Source organism: Numenius arquata, chromosome 4 (genome assembly GCF_964106895.1).
Source record: "Numenius arquata chromosome 4, bNumArq3.hap1.1, whole genome shotgun sequence".
In the NCBI taxonomy this organism is placed as follows: domain Eukaryota; kingdom Metazoa; phylum Chordata; class Aves; order Charadriiformes; family Scolopacidae; genus Numenius; species Numenius arquata.
Genome location: NC_133579.1, coordinates 63,638,385 through 63,663,659, shown reverse-complemented (window position 1 = coordinate 63,663,659; position 25,275 = coordinate 63,638,385). Strand labels below are relative to the sequence as shown.

Sequence of the window (25,275 nt, the reverse complement as noted above, 5' to 3'; positions counted from 1 at the left end):
CTTGGAACAGGGAGCTGTCACCATGACTTGCTTGCCTTGGCCCAATAGAAAGCTTAGCCTTTTCCTAAAATGGCTATTTCTAGAGTTTGCATGACTTTGTATAGTTGAGCTATGTTTTTCTTCTTCTGCCTTCTTTTTATCCAAGTTTTTCTCATGTGAAATATTTTGGATTAGATGAGATTTACAAGGAGTTGGCATTACATTTCAAGGTTTGCTTCTGCTATTGCATTGGCTTACTGACATCATATCCCCTGGGGTCAGACCTCTGGGCTGAGAGCCAGTATTTAAAAAGATTATTCTTTTTTTTTTCAGGGTGGAGGAATATTTTGTGATTTCACCCTCTCACTCTTGCGCTGCTTGCTCATTATTTCAGATTCCACCTCTACAACATGGAAGAAAAGGCTGGTTTAGCCCTTATTGTGATACTTTGTGCTTAACCATCTTCTTAGAAGGCATTGATGGTACTACATGCAGCTTGATCTCCTCCTGACTCATTTCTGAATTGCTGGTACATCCCTGTATGCTGTTAAGCCATCTTTGAACCTCACTGTGTCACAGCAGTATACATGAGGAGTAAATCTGCTGAAGTCAGTCAAGTAATACCAGCGTGAAACTGGAGTGACCAGAAAATCATGTCTCCTTCCTTCTGGATTATGTATAGCAGAGAGGAGTAAAAGCCTCAAGTGAGCAGAGAGAATTTCAAAAGCAGCTTTTTGATTTGCCTACCAAAGAGACTGGCCAAGTATACTGAAAATAATTTTGGAGACCACAAGCTGATTGGAAGTAGATCACTGGAGCTGCATAAACAGACGGTGCATTGTTCATGAGCTAGCTGACCGTTTGCCCTCCTCCAGCAGACTGGGACATGCAGAAACGTACTTAGTTGCTTCACCTGCTTGACTGGCCCTCTGGGAAGGGTCTACTTTTTGCAGAGGTGGAGTGGAGAGCAAAGAAGGCTGCTGATACAATTAGGCACTGTAACTTAGGTGCAGTTATGGGAAGCCCATATGAATTCACATGTGACTTCTTAATGCTGTGTTTGTCAGACAGTGGTCAATGGGGACCAACAGTTTGAGGCACATGAAAGCAGTGCAGCAGGGAAAGACTGCCTAGGCACAAGCATACCTGCGCAGTAACGCTGCAGGCTCGAGCACATCTCATCCTTGTACCTCCTGTATCTCCCTTGCAGAAAATAAAACCAGTGATTTTCATTAGGCACTGTTGAGTGTGGCCTCCTTTAGTGTATTTCTGAATCATAACCTTGTAGAAAGCATACCTCACCCAGCAGGAATTCAGTAAATCCAATAACAGGCTTATGACGCTGGATCTGGTGTGAGATGTTTCAGCTCAGCTGACCGTAACCTGGCCCAAGAGCAGAGGGCTGTCCTTGTTTGTACCCATAGCTATGACGTTCATGTGGGATGTGTTTGTGGGAGGACTTGGTGTTTTGTGTGGTTTCTTCTTGAAGCATCTTGTCACAAGGGAGTTAAGTAGATGCAGAAACATGGACTTGGAGTAGTTGAAGTGGCCAGAAAAAAGATAGTGGTTGGTGGCCATTGCCATTTCCCTCATGCTGTGTTTGTCATTCCTGCAAGTTCCACTTCTGACTACTTCCTTGGTAGCTGCCCTCCCCTCTGATTTTAATCCAGCCACGAAGCTAGAATGACATTTTCTTCCTTTCCCATCCTCCACTGCTTACTTTGCCGTCTAAGCACTGAGGCTACAACAGTTGTAATTTAATGTACCATGAGTGAAACCTACTAAAAATACTATGATCGTACAGAGCAGATTAATGTTGTCACTTGAATATATTCTACCAAGTTTTATTTAGTGTTACATGTGTAGCGGTGGATATTTTAGCTGGCACAGATGTGCAGTAATGTTCTTAGTCCCAGGACTGCCCTTTCTCGTAATAGTCACAGTTCATTACAAAGAAATAAGAGTGTTCAGAGAGAGAGCTGGCATAATCATAGCATACTGGAAGAACTGGTCATGTTAAATCTTTGGAATAAGCTGCTATGGATTCGTCATGAAAACAACTATTCAGGTTTGGGTTTGTCTCTGACAGACAAAGTCTCCTATTGTGTGATGCATTCATAGCTATTAGAGACAGACAAAGCTGCTGAGGTCACCTAGGCAATATCCTGCACAGAGCAGTTTTCCCTACCACCTATTTTGTGATATATCTAGTATTAAATATTTTCTCTGGTGGGGATTCCACCACCTTCCTCAGAAGGCTATAGTTCAGATTGATCTCTCTTCTGGAAGAGGTACCTTTGTAGTTAGGTTGTATTGTCCTTTCTTAATTTAATCACACTATTTCCATGCTGCTCCAACTTCTAATACCTTAGTGAGTTCCCTTCAATCCTTTATGTCCTATTCTTCAGGTTCACATCTACCTCTATTAGGGATTTCTGCATTAGTGTGTCATACGTATCTTTCAGTGTGATTGCTGAAATTATCTGTTTACTAATGACTCGCATAATCTTTTGAACTGCATTCAGATGTCATTAAAATTGTTTGGAGGGTTAGACCATCGGGATAGAAAAGCTTGGAGTTGAATAATCCCCCAAATCTGTTTCCAATTTAAATCATGTCCAAATGGTGTAGTAAAAAGCAGAAAAGCAGCTTTCATGATGCTGTGGTCGCAGTCCATCTTTTGATGTGTGGTCAGATGACCCATCAGAGGATTTAAACCGTTTAAAGCCTGCAAAGACAATGCTGAATGTGTCAGCAGTCACTATTGTAGAGCTGGATGGATCAGAGGGAAGCAGCAGGGTAAGAAAATTGTAATGTGTTTTCTCAGACCCTCTGGAACAACTGTGTTATGAAGGGCTTGTGTTTTCACTCTGTACTGCTACAAGCTGTCTGTAGGATGTGATGTGCTTTCACTCTGCACTGTATGAAGGCAGTCTGCATGATGATGCTGGATCTGGCATGCCCATTGATCACAGTCGTGTCAGATAGGTAGACAGTAGCTGTGATGTCTATTCACTGCAAGCCTGCCAGTGTCTCTTGCCATTCAAGTGGGTGATGTTCTAGCAGTATTTGAGAGCTGGCGGAAAAGGGTGATGATCAGATGCAGCCAGTCAAAAACTAGCATATGCTTTACAGGAACATTTGTTCTGTATCCTGAGCTGAAGCTGAAATTTCACAGCATCAAGGCAGAACAGTCTCACGAGGGGGATAGTGGCCTTTTGGAAAGCTTATTTAAATATTGGATGCGCTGAGAGGGCATGTAAGCTCTGCATTAAGAAGCTCAAGGATTTTGCTGTCAGGAAATCCAGGGGTGGATGCAGCCTTTTGAATGTAGAGGTCTTGTTAACGAAGATACTGAGGGTGTTAGAGAAATAGAGCTAGAGTGCATGGGTTTATGTTAAATGTTAGTATGGCAGTATTAGACCCTGGAGATGTATAAGTGTACTCCCCAGGTTGTATAAACACATTATAAAATATATGTAAGGTTGTGGCTGAGGTGCTACCCCATGGGGAGAGAGGTTCCCATGAGCACGGAAACCCCTGTACTTTCAGGTATTGGCCCCTTCAGGAATGGACGCACTGATGTAGAGTGGTGTGGAAAAAAATCGTAGCTGCTATTCTGTTCAGGAGCAGCATACGAGTCCCTAGGGATGTCAGTCTTGTGCTTCCACCAGCCTTAAATTCACAGAACAGTAAAATGCAATTGTTGTATTATGAGATCCAAATGTAATACATGAAGAATGTGTGGCGCATTAAACCCATCTGGTTCATACAGAAATTCATGTATAATTCACAGTCTTTGTAAATATGTCGGCTTAATGCTTCTCTGGCACCTATCAGCAAAGCTCGGCCTCCTTTGGGTTAGTCAGACCTGACAGCTTCTGAAACTGGACCCTGAATTTTGTGACAAATGATGTTGAACTCTGAACGTTATTGATTAACAACTAGTTTTGAATTCGGGAAAAAAATATTATTACAATCAAAGCTATTTTTTAAAGTTCTTCATTGTCACCATAGTACAACTTTAAATCTTCATCCTTCTTATGATGGAGAAACCCTTTACTTTTCTAGAAGAGCAGGATTACATCTAGGCATGTACACCAGCATCAAGCTTTGCTTATCCTTCCCTGCAACGTTGCCTATCACTTCTTGATGTTGGTGGATTGATAGTTCTTTCAGACATTTATTTGTAGTTTAATTAATATCTATATTTTCCTTCAGACTGTAGCTTACATGCAGGCTTCTGAACAGGAGTCACTTGCTAATACGCAGCAGTGCATAAGGCACAAAAATGTGCTATGCCACAAGGCTCTTGGTGACTGGTGTGATGCATTTCATTAACGGAATTGTCTGTATTCTGTGGACAAATGGAGCTGCACTTATGTAATGCCTGTAAGAGTGAATGACCTGGTGTGTTTGATGCTTGCAAACATCCCTCTCATTGAGACCATTGGTCTTTTAGGTAGTCCTTAGAAAGCAGCAGCTTGGTTCAGTCACTGCTACTGGGAGGAGAAAAAAAAATTAATTCCCAAATGTACAATAGACACTATGAAAATAATGCTAAATAACAGCACATTTTACTCTGGCTCAGTTGGAGACACTGAAAACTGAGAGCTGCTGGGCAGTATAAATTGCTAAAACACACTGGTCTGGGGGATGCTAATATAGCCTGGGCTGGAGCCAAGGTCCGTAGAAGTCTAAAGAAGTTGTCCAGTGAATTTAGCCTGCTTTGGACTGGGTCCTTGGATGAGATTTTCAGCAGCAGTCAGCAGCGCTCAACTTCATTGACCCTAACTCCGAGGGGAACAGAGAACCCAGTGCTGAGCTTTCCTGGCCTGCTGGATTTAACATGTCTTTGAGTGTTTTAAAAGCACTGAGGGGAGGAAAAATAATCTGCATTTTCAAGTCAGATACAGTATATACTCTCTCATGAGCTGATTTTTACAAGTGACTTAAACTCAGCTATAAAGCTCTCTTGACCACGTGGCTGATGTGAGTTATTTTACTCCATGCAGCTGTGCCAAACCAGGGGCAGCGAAAGGTGAGTCTGCATTGCTGAGCACAGCTTTTTGGCTGGAGATGGGAGCCCTCTTGGGGAAACTTAATGGTTGTCTGAGAAGGGAGCTAGAGCAAGAAATTTTAACATCTGGAAGCCCTCCGAGGGCACATCTCCTTAAACTCTACTCCTCTTCCTGAGCTCTGGTTTCTTCTGCTGTCTTCAGGCTGCCATTTATCACATTTCGACAGCCAGTGGAAGCTGTGGGGCAGCTTTCATAACTTGTAGGGTTTCATGGTGGTTCTTTATTCTTGCTTGAATTCCTATAATTCCTGTCAATGAGAAACAAAACAAAACCTATCTATAATAAAAACAAGAGCAAGTCTTCCTGCAAATACAACAGCACAAAAGCTGGCTGCTCTTTCCCACTGAGGCTATCTGAACCAAGCAGCCTTTCCCCTATCACCTTCAAAGCCCTTGATTTAAGGAAGGGGAGTGATTACTCAATCATTAAGGATAATGGCTATTTACTTTTGGAAACAATGGACTTGATGAAACACAAAAAAGACCTAATTTTCAGAAGTGCATTTGCCTTGGAGCAAACTAGCTGGGTTTGTGATGGAAGTGCGTACATAATCTTCATGGGGTGGTAAAAAGTGACCTTTTGTTCTGAAATAAATCACTGATTTTTTAGTTATTTTTTCTTTTTTTTTTTATCTTGAGGCCTGACATGGCCCCAAGCATGGAAGTGTCAGGCTAGAAAACAATACTAGCATTTGAAGTACTGAGCACAGAATTAAAAAAATATTTAAAACCTTATAATGGTAGCAAGTTCTTGGGCTTACCTGAGAGAACTTGCTGGGTTTTCCTGTGATGACATTGCATATGCTAAATGTATACCTCTGCTCTGTCTGCAGCACGGTTTTGCCATGTATTCATCAATATGTGGAAAACAGCTCCTCCTGTTTCATAGAATCATAGAATGGTTCAAGTTGGAAGGAGCCTTTAAAGATCACCTAGTCCAACCCTCCTACCACAGGCAGGGACATCTTTCACTAGCTCAGGTTGCTCAGAGCCCCATCCAACCTGACCTTACATGTTTCCAGGGATAGGACATCCACATGTAGATGTTTAGACATATCTATTTCAGTTCCAGAGTAGTTAAAATGTGCGGGGACCTGTGCAGGCAAGGTTAATAGAGTGTTACGTGCTAATTAGCGTGTTCTTAAAAAATAGGGAATACTGCTGGGCTCATAAGCTGGGTTGAGTTTTATGAACTGGAGGTGGTGGGATGGCAGAATTACTCCTGTCTCAATTCTCCTGGGAGTCCTTCCAATCTGTGTGCCTGTGGAGCTTGAGAGACATGTATAGTATCTACAATCTGAGCTGAAACAGTGACTACTGCTCCATTTTGAGCAGTTTTGGAGTTTATAGGGACTTATTTCTTAGGGTGTAGTCAGAGATTCACTCCTGATTTCAAGACTGGGAGTGAATGCCACTGAAAACTCAGATGAAGCAAGTGTTTAGCCTGTCAGAAGAGGTCCTGGCAGAGAGTGTATGGCAGAGACTTTGGATGATAGGATCCTGTTGTTCATGATGGCTGCTGTGCAATAATCACTAACGGTGAAGAAATACTAATAACAAACTATGCAATGGCAAGCAGAAAAATCACACAGGTAAATTAACAATCTGGAAAAAAACAATCAGTTTTGAGCCTGGGTAGATGACTCTTTATAGGCAAGTGACTTGTCAAAAGCCTGATGTGAAAGCATCACAAAAATTGATGTAATCAGAGTAATCTAGGTTCTACATGCATTTGATAAAACAGGGTGGCTGTCTTTGGCTTTGGCAATTTAGGTTTGCAAGTTTAGGCCTACTGCATTTTATGAAACCCCAAACTTGCCTTTTGATGCCCATGTGGCTTCCTCTTGCCCATGCATGCTTTCTCCCCGTGAAGATCTCCAGGTGCGTTTCTTGTCAGAGACACGGACGTGCTGTCGTGCCTTCTGTTGGGCCTGTACTAGAGTACACAAACCCTAGCAATGATATAATGTGAAATTTGTGATTACTGTTTGAAGCTGAAGTCTCTGTCAGTGCCAACACCGAGCTCTACGGGGGAGGTTGTGATGGGATATTTTTTGGTCTCGGACTCTTTGCTTGTTAGCAGTTTTCCCATAAAATACCCAATGATTTTCCTGATGTTTATTTTCCTGAAACTGAGGTAGAGTATGAGGATGTGAATCTCGTTTACACTACTGCGCTTCCTCCTACTGTAAAAATGTTTTAAAATGCTCATGTAGTAAATACGCTTTAAGGCTGCTTTAGACTTAGGAGAATGGAGTGAGGGGGGGCTCTGGGTAGGTAAGAGTCAGGCTCATAATCCTTAATATCTCTGAAGGGGTTGTTCTCTTGCCATCCGATAATGTGTTCCAATTTGTAGGGAATCTGTTTTTCAACCAGCATTGCAAGCTTAACTCTGTCCGCTGCAGTCACTTGGTTGACAAAAAAGCGTTTTATAAAAGCAATAACTTCATGACCTGTCTGTAGAAAGTACAAATATGTGAGTGTATGTGTGTGCAGAAAGGGAGACCATGACCCTTTAAGAATTCCATGTGCTTTTTGAGCACATTTTAAACTGTTTTATTGCAAATGCATTGTTTTATTGGCATTGTGCAGTTATGGTCGAAGGTGATCTAAGGTCTACAGAGCGACACAGTATCTTCTGTTTGACCAACTGATGAAGTTGGTCACTTGAAGAAAAAGTTGGTTTTTGAAGAAAAAGCAAGCTTTCAAGCACACAAACCTTTCTTTGGGTTGGTGGTTTTTGTTTTTGTTTTTTTTTTTTTAGTTGAGTATTACAGGAGCATTAATGGGCGAGACAGACATGCTGAAACTTCAGCAGACTTTCTGTTCTTTAGTTTTATTTTGCATTCTGGGCAGTGAACCATGCTAAAGCTCTTTCCACTTCACTGGTGCACGCCGGAAAAGTGTAACTGAGAGCTTATGTAGTTTTAAGCAGACACGCAGTAGAATTCCCTTTTTGCCATTCAGGCTTTTACCAATGCTGCTCTATCACCTAAAAGGCTGGATTAAAAATATCTCGCACAATCAGAGCTGGTTAATCTGTGCTTGGTTTATATGTCTGGACAAGCAAGAAGTTCTCATTGATGACTGGATATGCTTTTGACACGTGTGTCATTGCCTTGTTTGTTTTAGGACCACCTTGTACTGTAGATTTGATCATACTTGAATGTGGTCAAAGAAAAAAAAAATCAATATTTTCTTTATACTTCAGGCAGGAGAAATGGCTCTCACATCTCAAGCATTCTGGACCATAGCAGCAGAGGGCCCAGGCTCTCAAGTACAGAAGGTGGGAGCACAACAAGAACAGGAACAAAAACAGGCTGAGAGTCACGGTTTTCTGCCCTGGCAGCCCAAACCCCCCCAAATACACAGATGTCTGGTTGGTGCCCTGCATGCCCTAACCTAGATAGGTTGGTGATCAGCAATAGTGAAGCTGGAGTAGCACAGACATCAGCGCACTCGTTGCAAAGTCACCAGGCGTCCTTTGGTCTGTTGTTGTCCATGCTGCTGTGATTTCATTGCTATTGCTGCTGGAGTAAAAGTCATTCAACAAGTGTGTCAGCGTGTGCAGTGCTCATATTCTGCTTGCAGTGTAGACATGGCCTCAGAGAACAGTGGTAAGGTGGTGTCTTCACAGGTGTGAGGGAAACGGCAAGCATGACTCCAGAATGTGTTACAACCGCTCACCTTTAAAATGGGGATAAAACTTAAAATAAGGTAGATTAAGGTGGGAATCGCCATGCAGGCTTTCTCCATTGTTCTCATTCAGGGTGGTGATTCTGTATGATGGTATCATACATGAGTTTATGACTCAATGAGCTAAACTCAGGCTTGGCTTTTACTTGTTAAGCTATTATGAAACCTGAAATAGCTACACTAACAGAAACAGTGCCGGTGCAGCTGTGTAGTTATAAAGATGGTTTGTATCAGTGTAGTTTCTTCCTGTAAGAAGAGTGGAATAAGCTATGCTAAAATAAAGTATGATACAGATATAACTGTTTTCACAACAGATAGACTGGGGAATCTGTGAGCACTTGGGAAGGGTTTTAAGAATTACTCCAGAGTTTAGACTATAATTGTTTGCCATTTCTGTGGGTGGCTACTAATAAGCCAAATCAGGATACTTGTATTCTAAAAAATTTATCTTACTTTACAATTTCAGATTTGAATTCAAACAGCAAAAGTAGTGGTGTATTTTGTTCGCTTGCTTCTACCTCTTGGCTCCTTTGGTACACAGCCCTACTTGTATCCAGAACAAGCGAAGATGCATGTGGCCATGTGTGAGATCAGCACTATGTTACCATACATTAACAAGGTACATACATACGACACATGTTATCATGTTAACACGTTACCATACCGTAGGCACATGAGCACCACTCACTTTGCTAGGCACTGTATCAGCACAGAGCAGAAATTCTCTCTGAGCTCTTCATCTTAATAGAAATCAATATGTAACAGATGGATATAGATGGTACATGGAGGAGTGCAGAGAAGACAAGGGCATAATATTTTTCGGCATAATATTTTTCATGAGTCAGATGTCAGTTCTAAGTGGCACCGAGAAGTTGACACAGAAAAAACTGAAGGAGATGAGCAGTAGCAGAATAAAAGGCAGGATGAAGGAAAGCACAAAAGCACATGTTGGAAAATCTGATAGTAGGGTGATAGCAGAAGGCTTCATGGGATGATCAGAAGCAGGAATCAATGCCTCAGTAGCAAGTGAAGAGTGATAGATAGGGTGAGGGTAAGTGACAGAAAGCCCTGAAATCAAAGATAAGCTGATGCTGAAAGCCTTGAAACTAAAGATAAGTTTGATGCAAGAATGTGTGGAGAGAGCTGGTAAAAATGGCAGTGAGTGAGGTGATAGTGACAGACTTGGACCATGGTCTTTTCCGAAGCCTTCTGGGTGGGAGAGAACAAGCTTCTCTTTATTGGGACTTGAGGAAACGGTGTCTGAGTCAGAGATGATCAGCGCTGGATGCCTGAGAGGGAGAACTGTACAGATGCTGTGTAAAAAGTACGTGGAGGGTGTCCTATCTACCCCTCTGTGTTGACACAGGCTAAAATAAGTTGTGAATTTAAAGCGCTTTTTCTGTTACTAACAACTCCACTTGCAGGTAGCTCTGTTTGGGAACAACAGATGCATTTTTCTCTTTAGCTTGACCGTTTTCAAGTGAAACTGCAAAGAGGCATATTTCTGGTCTGGAAGAAAAGTGTCCTCCTGCAGAGTTGAAGAAATCGGGAGAAGCTCTGTCGCAGCAAGACCTTCAACATAATCCAGATGTGTAGACCTAAAAGATGACATAGCATATCCAAGATGACAGCTAGTGATACGGGGCGGAGCTGTGTTGTCCCCAGGATGAAAAGCAAGAGGAGGTGAAATTCAATGGGAAATGAAACATTCCCTGTGTTGTGCTGGAGCTGAGGGCTGGATGTCGGGGATGTGTCGTCCAAAAGACAAGCCAAGGATTTACTGAGTGCTGAAAGTGAGAAGTCTGGAAATAGTTGCACATCCATGTGTCATCAGTTCACAAAGAGTTGAAACTGCTGTTAAAATTAGCCAGAGACAAGACACAGAGGGGGAAGAAAAGCTGATCAGAGTATTGTATGTAACAGGAGGGCATGAGTAAAGCAGTAGAAATCAGTTTTGAACACAGTCATAAAAATAATGGCTTTTACATGTACTGAGAGACAACCTGAAAAATTCTATTAATACTGTTGTAGTATTGTAAGGTCACATTAGAGGTGCTGGATGCTGTATGATTAATACTGTTACAATGTTTGTGTAATAAAGAATATAAGCAATCAATGGTTATTATTAGCATTCTAATCTTGGCAAACAATTGAATTAACTTTGTCTGTGATGGTAACGAGACAAGAACCTTATATAATGATTAATTGCTCAGTGCCAGCGCTGCTGCTCTGTTATGGAAGAGTGCAATTGGTTTTCTTAACTCTGTGAAAGATACCAACAGTAACAAAAATGGGTTTGATACTGTAGATTTATTTTTTTTCTGGCCTCCTAAACTAAATATTTTGGGGAGAGGATTCAGCAACCAAATTGTAGCCTATGGGACACTTTTGGTTCTGATTATATGGCAGATATCTTGCAACTAGCTGAAGTTTTTGATTACTGAAACTTGAAAGGACAAGACAGGAGCAAGGAAAGCTATTTGCTGAAGACTGAAGCGTATATACCTTTTTCACAATGTAAAACCATGAGTATTTTTACTGATAGCAGACTTTTGCTGAGGAAATGCAATTTTAGTGTAAAAGCCATATTTCATACTGAAGAAGTAAATAAGCACGTTTTGAAAAACAATTTTCAATCAGCCTACACCCAGTTAAGTTTGGCTCTGTTTCTCTTTTCAAGCTAAGTAATAGGGTGCTGCTGATGTCTGTGATACTGTCTGCAGGTGGGGCTTGTATCTTTATATGGGACACTGAACAGGGTGCAGCAGCAAGACTTAACCTGGGTTTTTCTTGGAGGCTGGGGACTATAAGTGGCATAAAAGAGCACAGGTGGCCCAGCAAGATTGGGGGGCTGGTGTGGGAGCTGTTGTGTGACAGCAGAAATGTAAGACCGTTCTGGGCTGTGACAGGGAACCCTTGATGTTCCCGGTGTCCATGGAGAACCCAGGGCCATGTGACTCAGCTGTATGTGATCACTGAGGTCTCCTTGCTGGTATGGTAACATGAGGATTTTTTGGTAGATGGTCCCTATTTCCCATTTGTCCTGAAGTTTAAACAATTTCTGGGGAGGTCTGTGGTGTTTTTTACCCTAGCTCTTTTTTCTTGTTGGAAGCAAATCTGCCTCCTGCGAGAATGACTGAAAGGGAAAAACCCCACAAACTACTGTCAAGGAAATAAAGGTATGATCCCCTCCTTTCTGAGCCTCTTTTCTATGCTTTCTGCTATCTTGTATTTAGGCATCCCACCTGCTTCTGTAATCAATGGGAGTTTCTGCCCTTAAGAAGTGAGCAGTGTACCACCATTTTGTTACCCTGTGTTTTCATTAAATATTAAACTTTCCAAGAAGTAAATAATCAGCCAAATATAAACTATAAACATGGCTTGATTCACTACTCGTCTGTTTTGTGCAAAGCAGGTGTAAAGCTTCTGCCATTTTGACAGGATAGCAGTTAGTGCTGCGCTCGATCCATGTCCTGGTACATGGACCAGTATGGCATATAGAATAATGCAGTTGTTAAGGATGGATATGGATGAGTTCCAGAGAGAAGGCTGGAGCAGAAACAGATGACCATAGTTAGAGAGAGATCCATGTTGACGTATCGAAGTCATTAGACGATGATTTGTACAAGAAACCTCTCATCTTCGATGATCCTGTTTTGTGGCTGGATTTCGCCTTGGCTTTGCAAGAGTGCTGAAGATCTGTTAGGTATATTAATATCAAATTAGGAATGCTAATGCCAGGTTACCTTACTGCTGTTTCTAATGGGCTTGGCTTGGCTTCAGTATGATCGCTGGCACTCATAGGTGTGACATTTTGGTTCTTGTTTTTCTTCCTCTTTCTGATAACCTTTGCCATGTTCTTCTTCAGCCTGCTACGTCAAATAGACTGGTCAGCCATCGGGCTTCTGGCAGTTTTTGCTCGGAGTAGAGAGTTGTGTTCTAGTTTATTTTTATTTTTTAAAGGTAAAAGGAAAGAGACGTGGTTGAATGTTGCTGCCTTTAATGGAGATATGTTCCTGTCTGAGCGAAAAGGTTTGCGGTCCTTTCGGGGAAACATTCAGACTGTAAACTTCACAAGATTTGCTCCTGGGAGCTTGTTCTGCAGCTGGATCTCCTCTGCCTTTGTAAACCTTACAGAAAGTACTTCTAAACAACTGATTATCACAGAAATTCCTGAGTGGTCAGGAAGCAGGAGGGAATTGGCTTTGGGAAAGCAGTTATTGATCCATAAAAGCAGAATAATTGCAACAAGCGGTAATTAGTGAAATCAAATTTCACTCTGCACTAACTGCCCTTGCATATTTATTATACTGTAGTTGTTGGCTATTTTCCATGTCATGTTGTCACTGGTCTACCATTAATAACGCAGTTTAAATCCATTGGTAAAAAACTGGTCAAGTAATTAAATTTCAGCATCCGCTGCTCAGCCTTGCTTCGCAGTGCCGAGGTAACTTGCTGTTAGTCAAGCTTTTGCAAAACTTTGGCTGTGATTCCCGCAGACTACGGCGGTGGCACCACGTTACGTCCCGAGATTCTCTTGAGTCGCGTTAAGATTCAGGAAACAACAATATTAATAGAGCTCCCTAAATAGTACCTTTACATCATCATCATGTGTTTCCAGTTGGGGGATAAATACTTCCTCATTCCAGTGGTGATATCACTTTTCCAGACCCTCTCTAAATATAGTCATAGAAACTGTCTCTGTGCGTATAAACTAAAGCAGTTGAGTCATTTAAGACCTTGGAGAATCGGAGAGGATATGCTGTATCATACATCACTGACCGTAATACAGGATGGCTTCGTTGTAACTGGTAAAAAAAGGGAGGTATGTTCGTTAAAGTGTAAGTTTGGAGGTCAGTACTTCAGCTATATATGGCTGGCCTTGCAGAGATGACTGTTGATCCTGGGAGTGCCATCAGTGGGACATCTGGGTACCTTCCACGTGGAGGAAGTTGGAGTGTCCCCAGGCAGCTTTGTGGCATTTCTGGTAACTTCCACTTTTACAAACTAAGCTCCACTGGCAGTAGCATTCCCATTTGAAAGGATAGTAAGGAAGAAGCGGGATCCTCTGGGCCTGACTTTATTGATTGTTGAGCATGTGCATGTATTTTATCACTCAAAACACCTGAAGCAACTCTGCTGCAGGCACCCATGGTGGATCCTCAAATTCAGTATTATCCAAAATCAATGGCCGCTTCTGAAAGTGTTGACTTCTAACATTAGTTTCCCATTCACTTGAAAAAAAGGCATCAAGTAGGAGCAAGTGGTACTGTAGATAGGACAAAGTAAGTGTTTGGGTGCTGTACAAAAGTCACTAGCATTGCTTAGAACGAAAGAACTGAGAGGGTCATGTCAATGAGCGATTGTCCTAACACCTAATCCTTCCACAGTTATAACTGTTCATTCCCCTACCTTAATTCTTATATGATTACTGACCGTGTTGGAGTCTTGCTAGCTGCTTTTATAGCGCAGTCCAGTCTTAGAAGGCAAACAATAACCACAGTACATAGGCATTGTTTTAAAATGAAGGGATGGATCCCTTCCAATCTTTGGATGTAGAAATGCAGAAAGAAAATCACTTTTAGGCCTGTAATTTGCTAGATGGCCAGGTGAGCTGATAACCTGGGGAGATAAGAGCTCTGCAACGCTGACAGCACCACCACCATAACTTGGGGAGAAAAGCTTTGCTCTGCACTGGACTTTTGAGCCTCCTCTTGCCATGACCAGTAGTCGAGGAGAGGTGCGAAGACAATTTTTCACCTGTAAAAGGAGAAGGTAAAAAAACAACCTCCCAATTCTGGCACAAAATAGTCAGACTATAAACTAATCAGCATGCTTGTTTGCCTGTTGATCTGCAGAACGCTTTTCTACTCTGCTGTCTTTTCACAGAAATACAGGCCATGAGAAAGAACAGGCATGCTGGATGAGGAGAGAGTATGTTTCTTTGTGATATGTTTTCCAAATAGGAATACCAAGATCTGTCTTTATATCTGTCTTCCACAGATTTCTAAATAGTATGTAACTACAAGATTTTTGGCTGGTATTCTGGAAGAATAGATCTCCCTTTAAAAAAAGCTTCAAGGAAGTCTGAAGCTTCAAGAAGAAAATGTGTGTGGGGAAAAAAATATATCCACCTGTAAGCCTCAAAGGGAGCAACTTCTCCATCCAGCACGCCTTGCAAGGCAGAGGCCCCAAACGAGTTGTGCCTGGGAGGAGTGGTGCTGGGAATCTAGCCGATCAGCGGTGTTTGGGATAGCAAGCCAGGAAAAGTGGGATATACCACCAAAAGCGAGTCTTCTAATCAGAAGAACTGGAGAAAACCACCGCCCAAAGGTTTTTCTCTGAACCAGAGGGGTGTACTCTTCTAATATGTGGTCAGATGTTCTGGATATACAGAAATGGAAGGGCACTTCGGAAGTTTTGCACCTTAGCTTGCAGATGTAAGGACAAATATTAGTGGGAAAAACAACTGGCAGGTGCTGCTTAAATCTTTCTAACAAGAACCGAATGTATCCTGCAGTTACAATTCACACTCTGGTGGATTGCATTCAATATGAATCCTTTTCATAATTCATTTGGATCTGACAAATACGTATTTTGTAAAGCATATATTTTGATTTATGAGGGCACTTCTGATCTCTGATTATTTTTTTTTTTTTTCTGCAGACAGCAGGAGCTCATTCACCAGTTTCTGAAATGCTGGCTTTTCAGTGCTGAAAGGTGCCGCTTGTCAGGCAGCACAAAGAAGTGCTGCCCATGCTAGCTGAGCCAAGGGAGGGAGTTGTGCGCTTGCTGTCATTATGGGGAAGTTCATGGGTAGGTAAATGGTAATTTTCCAAACCAGAATTTGGCACGGTAAAACTAATTTATTCTTCCCCTGGAACAAAAAGACTGTAGAGTTGTTACCAGGCATAGTGATTTGTTCTCTCTGAGATCCAGCAGGAAACAAATTGAGAAAAAGCAAACACAACAGTGTCTTTGCTTGCAGTTCCCGCTTCTTGCTCGCAGAAGCCCTACCAGTATTTGTGTTTTACTTAGGTGTTGAAGTGAAAACGTCCTCCTCCTCAGCCTTCAGGTTACTCTCTCTCTAGCAGTCTTTGCACTGCCCGAAGAGATCTACCTGTGTGTGAAGCATCAGCTTTGCACTTCAGGTTGCAGAGTGACTGGAAAAGCTTCTTATGAATTGCCAAGAAATACTCTGCTATAGTAACTAAACAGGGAAATTAACCTTAGCATACATTCACCATTGATGTGTTCAGATCTGTCTCGCAGGGAAGAAATTTTTATTGTTTCCTTGCTGGTGCTGTACCTTCTAACTCAGGTAACGCTGTAACCGACTGGCTGCTTTACACTGATGTCTGATTTGTGTCTAGAAGGAATTTGGGGAGGTTGGTGTGCGTTCTTTTCTCTTGTTAAGCTAAATCAGGCTGCTCTTACAGCTGTGGCATTCCCCTTGGTACGAACCTTCTCTGTTTCCAAGACATCACTCGTAAAAGGAGATAGCATCTGGCGTGAGCTCAAGGAACATGAATATTTAGGACTCTCATAGTTAGCCCTGGTTCTTTTGGTGTTTGTTCATTGAAAGCTTTTGTAGGATGCAGGGACTGGCAGGATGTAGAAGCATATGATGTGGTCAGCCCTGGATTACGGTATCTTTTGTAGTGTTTTAGCCTGAGTGGCATTCATTCTCTTGCCTCCCCTGGCCATAAGGAGCAGGGAGATTGCCATGGACCAGGCCAGCTTCAGGTCAGTGATCTAAACAAGTCTGTTACTTATTTTTCTGTAGCATCCCTAGGCTCCTTTCAGGGCCGAAAGAGTTGTATTTGAAGTAAATATATATGTTCTTTTTTCTGAGAGCTTATGACCTTATTGGGCGCAAAGACAGGCCAGGAGAAAATTGTAATTTAAACAAAATCAGTTAAATTTTAGCACAGAAACACATATCCTGATGCCAAAAGAAAGAAATAGCAGGAAACTTTCCAGCCATTCTTATGACATAGTTTTATCGTTAGAGCATTTTTGGGGCAGCGCATTCGGAATAGTCTGTGAAACAAAGCAGAACTAAATTACTTATCACCTCGTATCCATGTAGACAATACGTGCCTAATCACCAGGAGATATCTTCTGCCTGTATTTCCAACTAGAGCAGACTCAGCGTGAGCCCTGCACGCTTCCGGCAAGAGACTTACGCGAGCAAACCACAGGACAAAACAGTTAAAGAGCCCCTTTCTCCATGCAGCTTTTGGGGAAAATCTTTTCTTTAAACAAAAGGAACTGAGCCAGTAGTGCCTGGAAGGATGTGGGCTTCCTGCTGAGATGTAAATCACTTCTGATTCTCTCTGGAAAATATATATATTCTGGGAACAGAAATGAGTGACTTGAGGAGCTGTGAGATGGGAAGAGTGGTACTCTTCCCATCATACTGAAGCCAAGCCAAGAGATCAGAATGCTCTCCTTGGATCTTCCCTAAAATAGTATCTCAACTGCATGCAGCAGATGAGAATACCTGAGCATGGTTAAGAGGCCATTTGACGTACGTAAGACCGCGTGTCAATTTTGATAACTTAGTCAAGATTAATTCTCTGTACTATCCCTAACCAAACTATCTTAGTGCACTTCAAATACTAAGTGTCAAATCCTATATTACTTTTACTGATTACATTATAGGTCACATTTTTATGAAATAAATTCTCAGTTATATATGTAAACAGAGGCACCTTCTACCTAGGGATAATACCAACACATCTGACAACCGTTACATGGTGTGAGAGTGTGGTGACTCTTTACACCATGACAATGCTCCGAAGGGAAGGAGAAAGGTCTTGTCCTGTTACTGAAGGAGCACGGTCTCCTTGGAAGTGAGTCAGTTGGAAAAAACAAGTTAAAAGGCTTTCCCTTGGCTGGTGTTTCTGAGTTACCAGCTATTACACTTGCACTGTGTTGGCACGTGGGAGCCCAATGTGAACTCGGTGTAGGCTGCAAACATGAAGCAAGAAAGGAGCTCCTTCCTCAGACAGCTCACAATCTTATTTTGTCACATTTCTGTATTGTTTTTAAGATGTCTTTCTTGCCAAAGTTGCATTGTGAAAACCCTGCACAAGCTTTTGGGAGCCAGGCTGATAATGCATGCAGTGGCCTCAGATGTAGAAACAGCAAACGGGAGGAACAAAAAGAGGGAGAGGAAAAAAATTGTTTAATCTTTTTTTTTTTTTGTTGCCTTTCCCCCCGACAAGCTTTCAGCTACCGATGATGATGGGTTACCACTTCTTCTGGCAGAAGTGGTGACTTGCCATCTGACAGAATTTCTCAAAGCCTTCGCAGCAGTCCAGCCCAGGGGTCTCTGGTGGAGGAAGCTGCCGCTCAGGCTCGGATTTTGTAGGTAAACCCAAGCCCGTGTGATGCCGGTTCCCTGAACAGGGTGTGCTGATGCTGTATGACTGCTGGGTACATCCGTGCTAGCCCTAACGTAGTCAGTGCAGGTAGTAACATTAATAAAGACATAGTAGTGCGGGCTTCATTCGACCCAGGGTAGCATGTCGTGGATGTGTGCCCAGGCACCTAGTAGGCTTGTATCCTTGTTGCTGCTTGTGATGAAGCCTGTTACGGCTGCTTCAGCTGGTGAGTTCAAACCTGCGTGGAGGTGGCTGCATGACATCCAGTTATGCCTTTGCGTGCCATGTGGACACATCAAGAGGATGGTGCCAACACGGAAGGGTGCAGGTGTGGTGGTAGTAGAGGGAAGCTACAGCAGTAGTAACGGGGGAGGCAGTGGAAAGTCTCTGCTGCTCTATCTCGCTTACTAGGTAGGATAAAACTAACTTAAGAACAACTATATTTGCAAAGAGACCTCCTGTGGATATATTTTGGAAACCTTGATGTTGCTCTGCCTAGAGCAAAGTAAAAAAGCTTTTAGATGTAAACGTATGCCCTGTCTTCTCTTTTTGCTTTATTCTCTTGTAATAGTTGTCTAATTTTCTTACTGACAATATGAAGCTACAGTGAGCCTTGACTCTTCAGTGTAAATCAGGAATAATCCCAAGGAAGTCCATTGGTATTTTCCTGGTGTCCAAGGAGCTCAGGGAACCTAAGGGGCTAATTACAAAAGGTGTTATGTATTTTAGCTTCCTGTTGAAGGGAGCGGCCTCACTCGTGTCATCTTTGCCAGCGTGACACCGGGGAAGGTGCAGTGGTTTCATTTATATGAAAGGGACTTGACCTTGTTTTGGGTACTGCAAGTGCCAAACTTCTTGAAACATCAGTTGCTTTATAAAAAAAAAATATTACTGGCTTTGCAGCTGGATTTGAAGTGGCTGGGGGGTGTTTTAGCTGTGTAGCAAGTTACAGACTTTCCTGACTTCAGGGTGGGACTCCGTCCTCGTTTGGGGAATGTTCCCACGCAGCAGCATAGGGCTGCCGGTTTCATTTTAAATAACCTTTTCTATTCCCCAAAACCATGAGGTATTTCTTTATTCATTCTTACCATAACACATGAAAAAAAGTACAAGCCAATAATCCATAGAGGTTTAAGATGCCCCAAGTTAGGATGAATCAGAGTTTTCAAGTTGTGTAGGTCACACGTATCTCACCAGTGACTCAGAAGTCTTGTCCTTTGCTGAGGCACAGGATCTTACTGGATTTGACAGTAAAGTTCATCAGCATGAGCAATCAGCTTCACATGAATGTTCATATGACCAAATGACATGTGGAGCTGAACTTTTAAGATCTATTTAGTACATAGACAGAAAACAAGAAGTAAGACTCAAAGGTGGGTTTTTTTTCCCTAATATTTAAGTTGAAGTTCACTTGACTTGGTCTTTTGCAGTCAACTGGACTCCTGCTGACCTATTTCTGTGCCCCTAACAGTGTGCCAAAAGCTTAGATGCAGGTGAAAGATAGCTAAAGCACGAGTGAGAAGATCCAAACTAAATTCTTCCTGTCACTGTTGTCAGTCATCACTAGATGGCCACTAAACGTAAAGCAGCTCCTTTATTGGATGGAAAATGTTAGGTTCATACAGTGCATATACAAAGGCTTTGCATGCCAGATAATTATCGCAATAAAAAAACAACAGTGATAGAGTCAGCAAGGGAACTACTCCTCCACGTCCTCTGACATCTGTTGAAGTCCCTTCTCAGTGTCCTTCTGCTCTTATTGTTCAGAGCATGTGAGCTCCAGGCCTGGCAGGCATGCTTGCAATTAACGTTTCCAACTCCATCCTGATGCTGCTTGCTGCGCCACGGAGAACACGTGTTCCCATGAAGCTGGGCTGTCATGTGGACCGCTCAAGGGTAGCGCTGAACTTTCATCAGGCAACTGCATTATAAGCCAGTCTCTGTGCAGAATAATAAAAGCAAGCCTTGGTGGAGAAGCGGGTGAGCTGGGATTCTTAGGGTAAAAACAGATTTGAAGGGGCATCAGCCTGTTAGCGGGATCCACGAAGGGTGTTTATGAGGGTTCTTAATGCTGTGAAAGTGAAATAACTACAAATATGTTTGTATAATAGAGTGCTCATTTGCCGGGGAGTTCGTTCCCCTGGGACAGGGTAAAGGGAAAAAATGTTTATAGCCTCCCTTTTCAGTAGGCTTCGTGAATATTGGCTGCTGCCTTTTTTTGGATGCCCTTTACCAGAGACTTTTAGAGCACCCACTGCTGCAAGTGAGGTAGTGGACACTGTGGAAATCAATCCCAAATTAAGCGCCCCAAACTAGCAGTCACCTAGCTGAGTCAGACCAAAGTTCAATGGCTGAATCAGACCAAAGTTCATACCTGGCCCTGGATTCCTCTCCAACAGTGCCCAAAGGATGTGCTGATCAAGGAGAGCATGGGAGCCTGGCCCCTGTCTGCAGTCTGCATCCTTGGACTCTCCTGCATCCACCACTTGGTATTGGGCATGTTAGGAGGAGCATCCTTGCCTGTTCCTTGTACTGTTTGTTTATGGACCTGTTGTCCTTGGATTTGTCTAATCCCTTTTTGAACCTGCTGATACTGTCTGCCTGTAACAGATGTTACAAGTCATTACTGTGGCAACAGATTTCAGAAATTCACTAGAGTCTCAGTAGAAATGTACCTTCTTTTATAAATTTTAAATGATTTCCTGCTAGTTTCAGTGAATGCCTTCCACGTTTAATAATACTGAATTTAGTGAAAAACAGTTCTATGAGTACCTTATCCACTGTCTTCATAACTGTCTTCAGACAAATTGCTTGTCTGTTTACCTTTCTGTTTCCACTTCATCCTTCTTTAAATGCAGAAACCAGAAATGCTCCCAGTACCTGGGATACCTGTAGGCTTAGTGGAGATTGAAGTTGGAGATGGAACCAAAGCCCTGCAGAATTTACCACACAGAAGAACCATCACAGCTGCCAGTTTGAATATTCACTGGGCACAGAGATGGAAATTAATTTGTAAAACACTAAAATAATAACAGTGGTTGATAATATGATTCTGTGATCCTATAATATATTTTGTATTTCGTACTGTAAATATGAACGGCACATTACAGAAACACAGAGAGAGGGCGGGTCGAAATAACATAGCACTACCTCACGCTTTATGAGCAAAATGGTTTAACACATGGTCCCAACCCTGCAAGCATTTCCAGCTGTAGTGTTGCCAAGAACAATCACATGAATTTGTAGGGACTAGTCACGGTGGTGAGCAGCATCGTTGCCTCTGAAACCACGATGCTTAGGTATGTACATACATATGTGCATATATAGGTAAAGGCTTTTTTTTAACCCTTGTTGTATTTTGCCAATGTAAATGTCAGTGCCTTGAAAAGGCAGTGTGAAGGTTGGCTTAATTGTGTGGAAAGAGGGCAGGAATTTCCCCTTGGTGTACAAAATTGATAGCTAGACTGAGGTAATGTTTTATGCAGTTTAAGAATTGGAGTGGATCTGAAGGTCCCTAAACTTGACCATATGGGTAAGAATTTTTAAATCTGGTGATCTGTTTTGTTGTGAGTTATTTTTGCCAAGCTTTGTTGTGCCACTGTTCCCTGCATATGGAGGATTAAACCCTGAAGGGGTGACTTTGTGTAGTATGGACTATCACTTTCTTGGCGTTGTCCTTTGGAACAGTGAAGGACTATCCCATGTTCTTGCTGTGTGATCAGCTTCATGTGCATTTTAACCCCTACGTCCTCTGAATGTTGTTTGCATGCTTTGAACCTCGTTAGTTGTGTCCTGGCTTTGGTACATGTTTTCTTGAAAGCCTTAGAGACTAATGCTTATGCAGAAATTAGCTGTGAAGTTTTACCCTATTGACCTATGCTCCAAGGATATCCATGTTTTTTATTGGAAGTTATAAATAATTGAGTTTGATTAATCGGCAAGGAGAAAACGGAAAGAAGCATTACGTGTGAAAGACATTGCATTACTTGTCGGCTTTTTCAATCCTCGTGCATAGGGAGAGGTGACAATACACATCAATTTGAATTTAAAGATTTTCTATTAAGGTAACAGGAGAACTAATTTACAGTCAATATTTTGTCCAGTAATCTTTGTCTTATGAATCTGATTTCTAGTGCTCTAAGAAGAGCAGCACATCTTTCTAGGATAAATATGGTCTACTTTGGCACCTCTTTTATTCATTTTTCTGTCTTATCCTGCTTCATTATGATAATCCATCCAAAAGCTGCAATGGCTTTATGGTACAGCTGCAGTCCATGTATAAGCAGTTTGGCTGTCTTCCCAAAATGGCACATTTCAACCATGACTGTCATAAAAGCTGCTACCAAGGGTTCTTGCTGCTACCAAGGATAGCCTTACTGATAGACTTGTCTTTGGACCGGCTTAATTATATTTTTAGGTGAGGTTATATTCAAGACTATTCCTGGCCCCTGGCTACACGGTACAGTAGCACTCTGAAATTTCATCTCGTGGGACATCAGCTGTCATTTCTGAGTCATTGAGAAATGAGTTTGATGATACCTACCCAGTCCTTGGTGAAACATTTGCTCATAGGACCATCTGCCCCTTTAATAGAGTTGTCATTTCAGCATCGCTTCAATTTCTGCAGCAGCTGCCCGTTGATAGTAAGTCAGATGCGGGGATGTCACAGAGGAGAACAGCAGAGCCTGACGGCAGTGCTGTCGTCGCCTTCAGCTTGCTCTGCCAGTACATCATCTCCCCAATTAATGAAATCCCCGTTGCTCTCTCTGCCTGATCCACCCTTCAGATTTCTTCTTGAACTGTCTCCAGCCAGAGAGGGAAGTCGTGTGGTAGCTCAGATCAGATGCCTTTTTCATGGCCTCCACTTACAGTGAGCGTCTTTCTGTGCCTGCTGAGATGCGTTTTCAGCTTGGCTTGGCTAACTCAGATTAAAAAATTGGCAAGGATATGTGAATTTACTGTTTCACATGGATTAGCACTTCTGAGTTCTATTTAGATTTGAGCTTGAACTGATAATCTCTGTTTATTACTAGACTTGCCAGGCATCTGCCTTTTCAGCTGTCCGAGTGGACATCCTACAGAACCACTGCCAATCCGAGCAGCCCGGTTCGTAGCACCCCAACAGTATTGAGCCCCACAGTCACTCCCGCAGGGCACGAGGGACTGGTGCTAATACTGTGTGCTTGGGGACACAGCCATCTTCTTCTAGGCTGTTTAGCCCTAGTGAAAAACCTGCGTTTTTATAAACAGCCCCAGTGTGAGGGACTTTTAATGGTGCTGCTCTTACAGGTGTCCTCTGTTACCAGGCACAAACGTGCCAAACAAGCGTTATGAAATAATGCAGTGTTGGAAGGGTCATTCCAATAGTTTGCCCATTAGCCTGAAATTTGGAAGGTGCAAATTAACTTTTCTGTCCTGCTACTGATTTTCTGCCTCCTTTGTAGTGGAGGCCTGTCTCAATTAACTTTTGGACAGTCTCTCTTTAGGCATCTGGTCTGAAAGCCATGTATTTAGTCTTGACTGGTTACCAAGGCTCTTTGTAGATGGTAGAAAGATGGGCACCGTCCTAAAATGTGTGCCTAAATTAGATAAGGTAAATAGCCTTCTGGCAGCGTGTTTCTGTCTGTTGAGTCCACAGAAATCCGAGATTATTAATTTAGACAAGATGCTTAACTTTGTGATGGCAGAAAGGAGCAGAAATGAATCCAGAGTTTGTAGTCTCTCTATGCTTCTTTTCACAGGCTCCACAAATCATCAATAATTATCTGCTGTTTCACAGGATGTTGTGGTTGGTAATGATGAAAGTGCCCAGAGATTTTATAAGTAACTAAGTTATGCAGAAGGGAAACCTGCCCCCGTGTAAGCAGAGGTGACCCAAATGAAGTGACAGTGGCTTCTTTTGAGTGGGAAATAAAAAGAGAACCTTTATTCTCTTCTCAAACAGCTAGCTTCATTAAATTTATAAAGTCAAAAGTATAAGCAGCTTTTGTGGCAATCTTGACTGCACTTTCTGCTCCCCTACAGTTAAGTCTTTCACAGATTTCTGTATATGTACTGTCTGATCACAAACCCTGTGTCTCTACCCAAGTTTTGGGAGTAAATGAATTTTTCTTTTTTTCATTTTGTTTTTCTTCTGTAGTTCTTTCCCTTCTCTGGTTTGAATGATGTTTTTTGAGGACCAAGAGGATAAATTACGACAGGGATGGTCTCTTGATTCTCTGATGGGTGCTTTAGGTGCAGATGGACTCTAGCTACCATTTTGTTTGATTTCTCATCGTGTTTTTTTCCTCTGTTCCTCCCTACAGTCACATGGAAAACTGGGGAGATCTGTGCAAGTTGTTGGGTTCCTTTACTCAGGACTTCTGGCTGCTTTTTTGGTCTTTGGATCTTCTTCCCGGCAGAAAGAGGGTAGCAACTGCTCTTATGGTTGGGCCACTTGCTATCACTGTTAATGGAATAGATTGTTATGCAAAAGTCCCACACGTGTCCTACCCTTTTGGGATAGTAATAATCCTTCTTGTGAGAGGATCTCACACCCTGGTCTTCTAGGGTTTTGTGAAGAAGACACTGGTGTCTTTCTGTCTTTGGGAAGTGTGGTCAGGTTCACTGATCCCAGCCACCAGGGAGCTTGGTATCTCCCTGGTCAGAACTGGCCATCTGAGCAGAGAGCGAGTCATCGTGCAGGACCCTGAGATCTTGATGTGTCCTGCACAGTGGTGGGAGTCGTGAGGCTCTCAGGCTTTGCATTTGGTCTCATTCAGCCCAGCAGGGCAGCAATGAAGACATACCACCAGGTGGTTTAGCTCAGTACATGCTACTGAAAGGCGTGTGAAGGCCTTCCAGCATTGCCTGACAGGTTTTGGCTGTGTGCTTCATCCCACCTGACAACCTGGAAAGGCTTCAAGGAGGTTGCAATGCGTGATGCCTCAGGTGCCAGATAAGACCCGCTTAGTTACAATTAGTTTTTCCTCCTAGATCAGATCCATATTTGTTTAGCAGAAACTGACCCACCAGAGCCAGATGCTATATTCACTCACACCTCTGAGGCACTGTTTGAAAACAATTTCAAGGGTCTAGAGAAAAACAATCTGTTTCTTTTAGCGTGAGACCCGGTGTGGAATGGTGAGT

General features: G+C 42.5%; 1 protein-coding gene across 3 annotated transcripts in view; it reads left to right on the top strand.

Annotated features, from left to right (window-relative positions):
- The window catches only part of GFOD1 (Gfo/Idh/MocA-like oxidoreductase domain containing 1), a 68,626-nt gene that overhangs the window by 17,776 nt on the left and 25,575 nt on the right, over positions 1 to 25,275 (top strand). The window contains exon 3 of one of the 3 annotated variants that reach the window (XM_074146681.1): positions 7,770 to 7,788. The exons of 1 other annotated variant lie outside the window; for it this stretch is intronic. In XM_074146681.1, coding sequence (XP_074002782.1) covers positions 7,770 to 7,788 — 19 coding nt within the window. Of the gene's footprint in view, positions 1 to 7,769; positions 7,789 to 15,434; positions 15,572 to 25,275 lie in introns of those variants that run through there. One more of the 3 variants, XM_074146683.1, reaches the window with a different exon arrangement.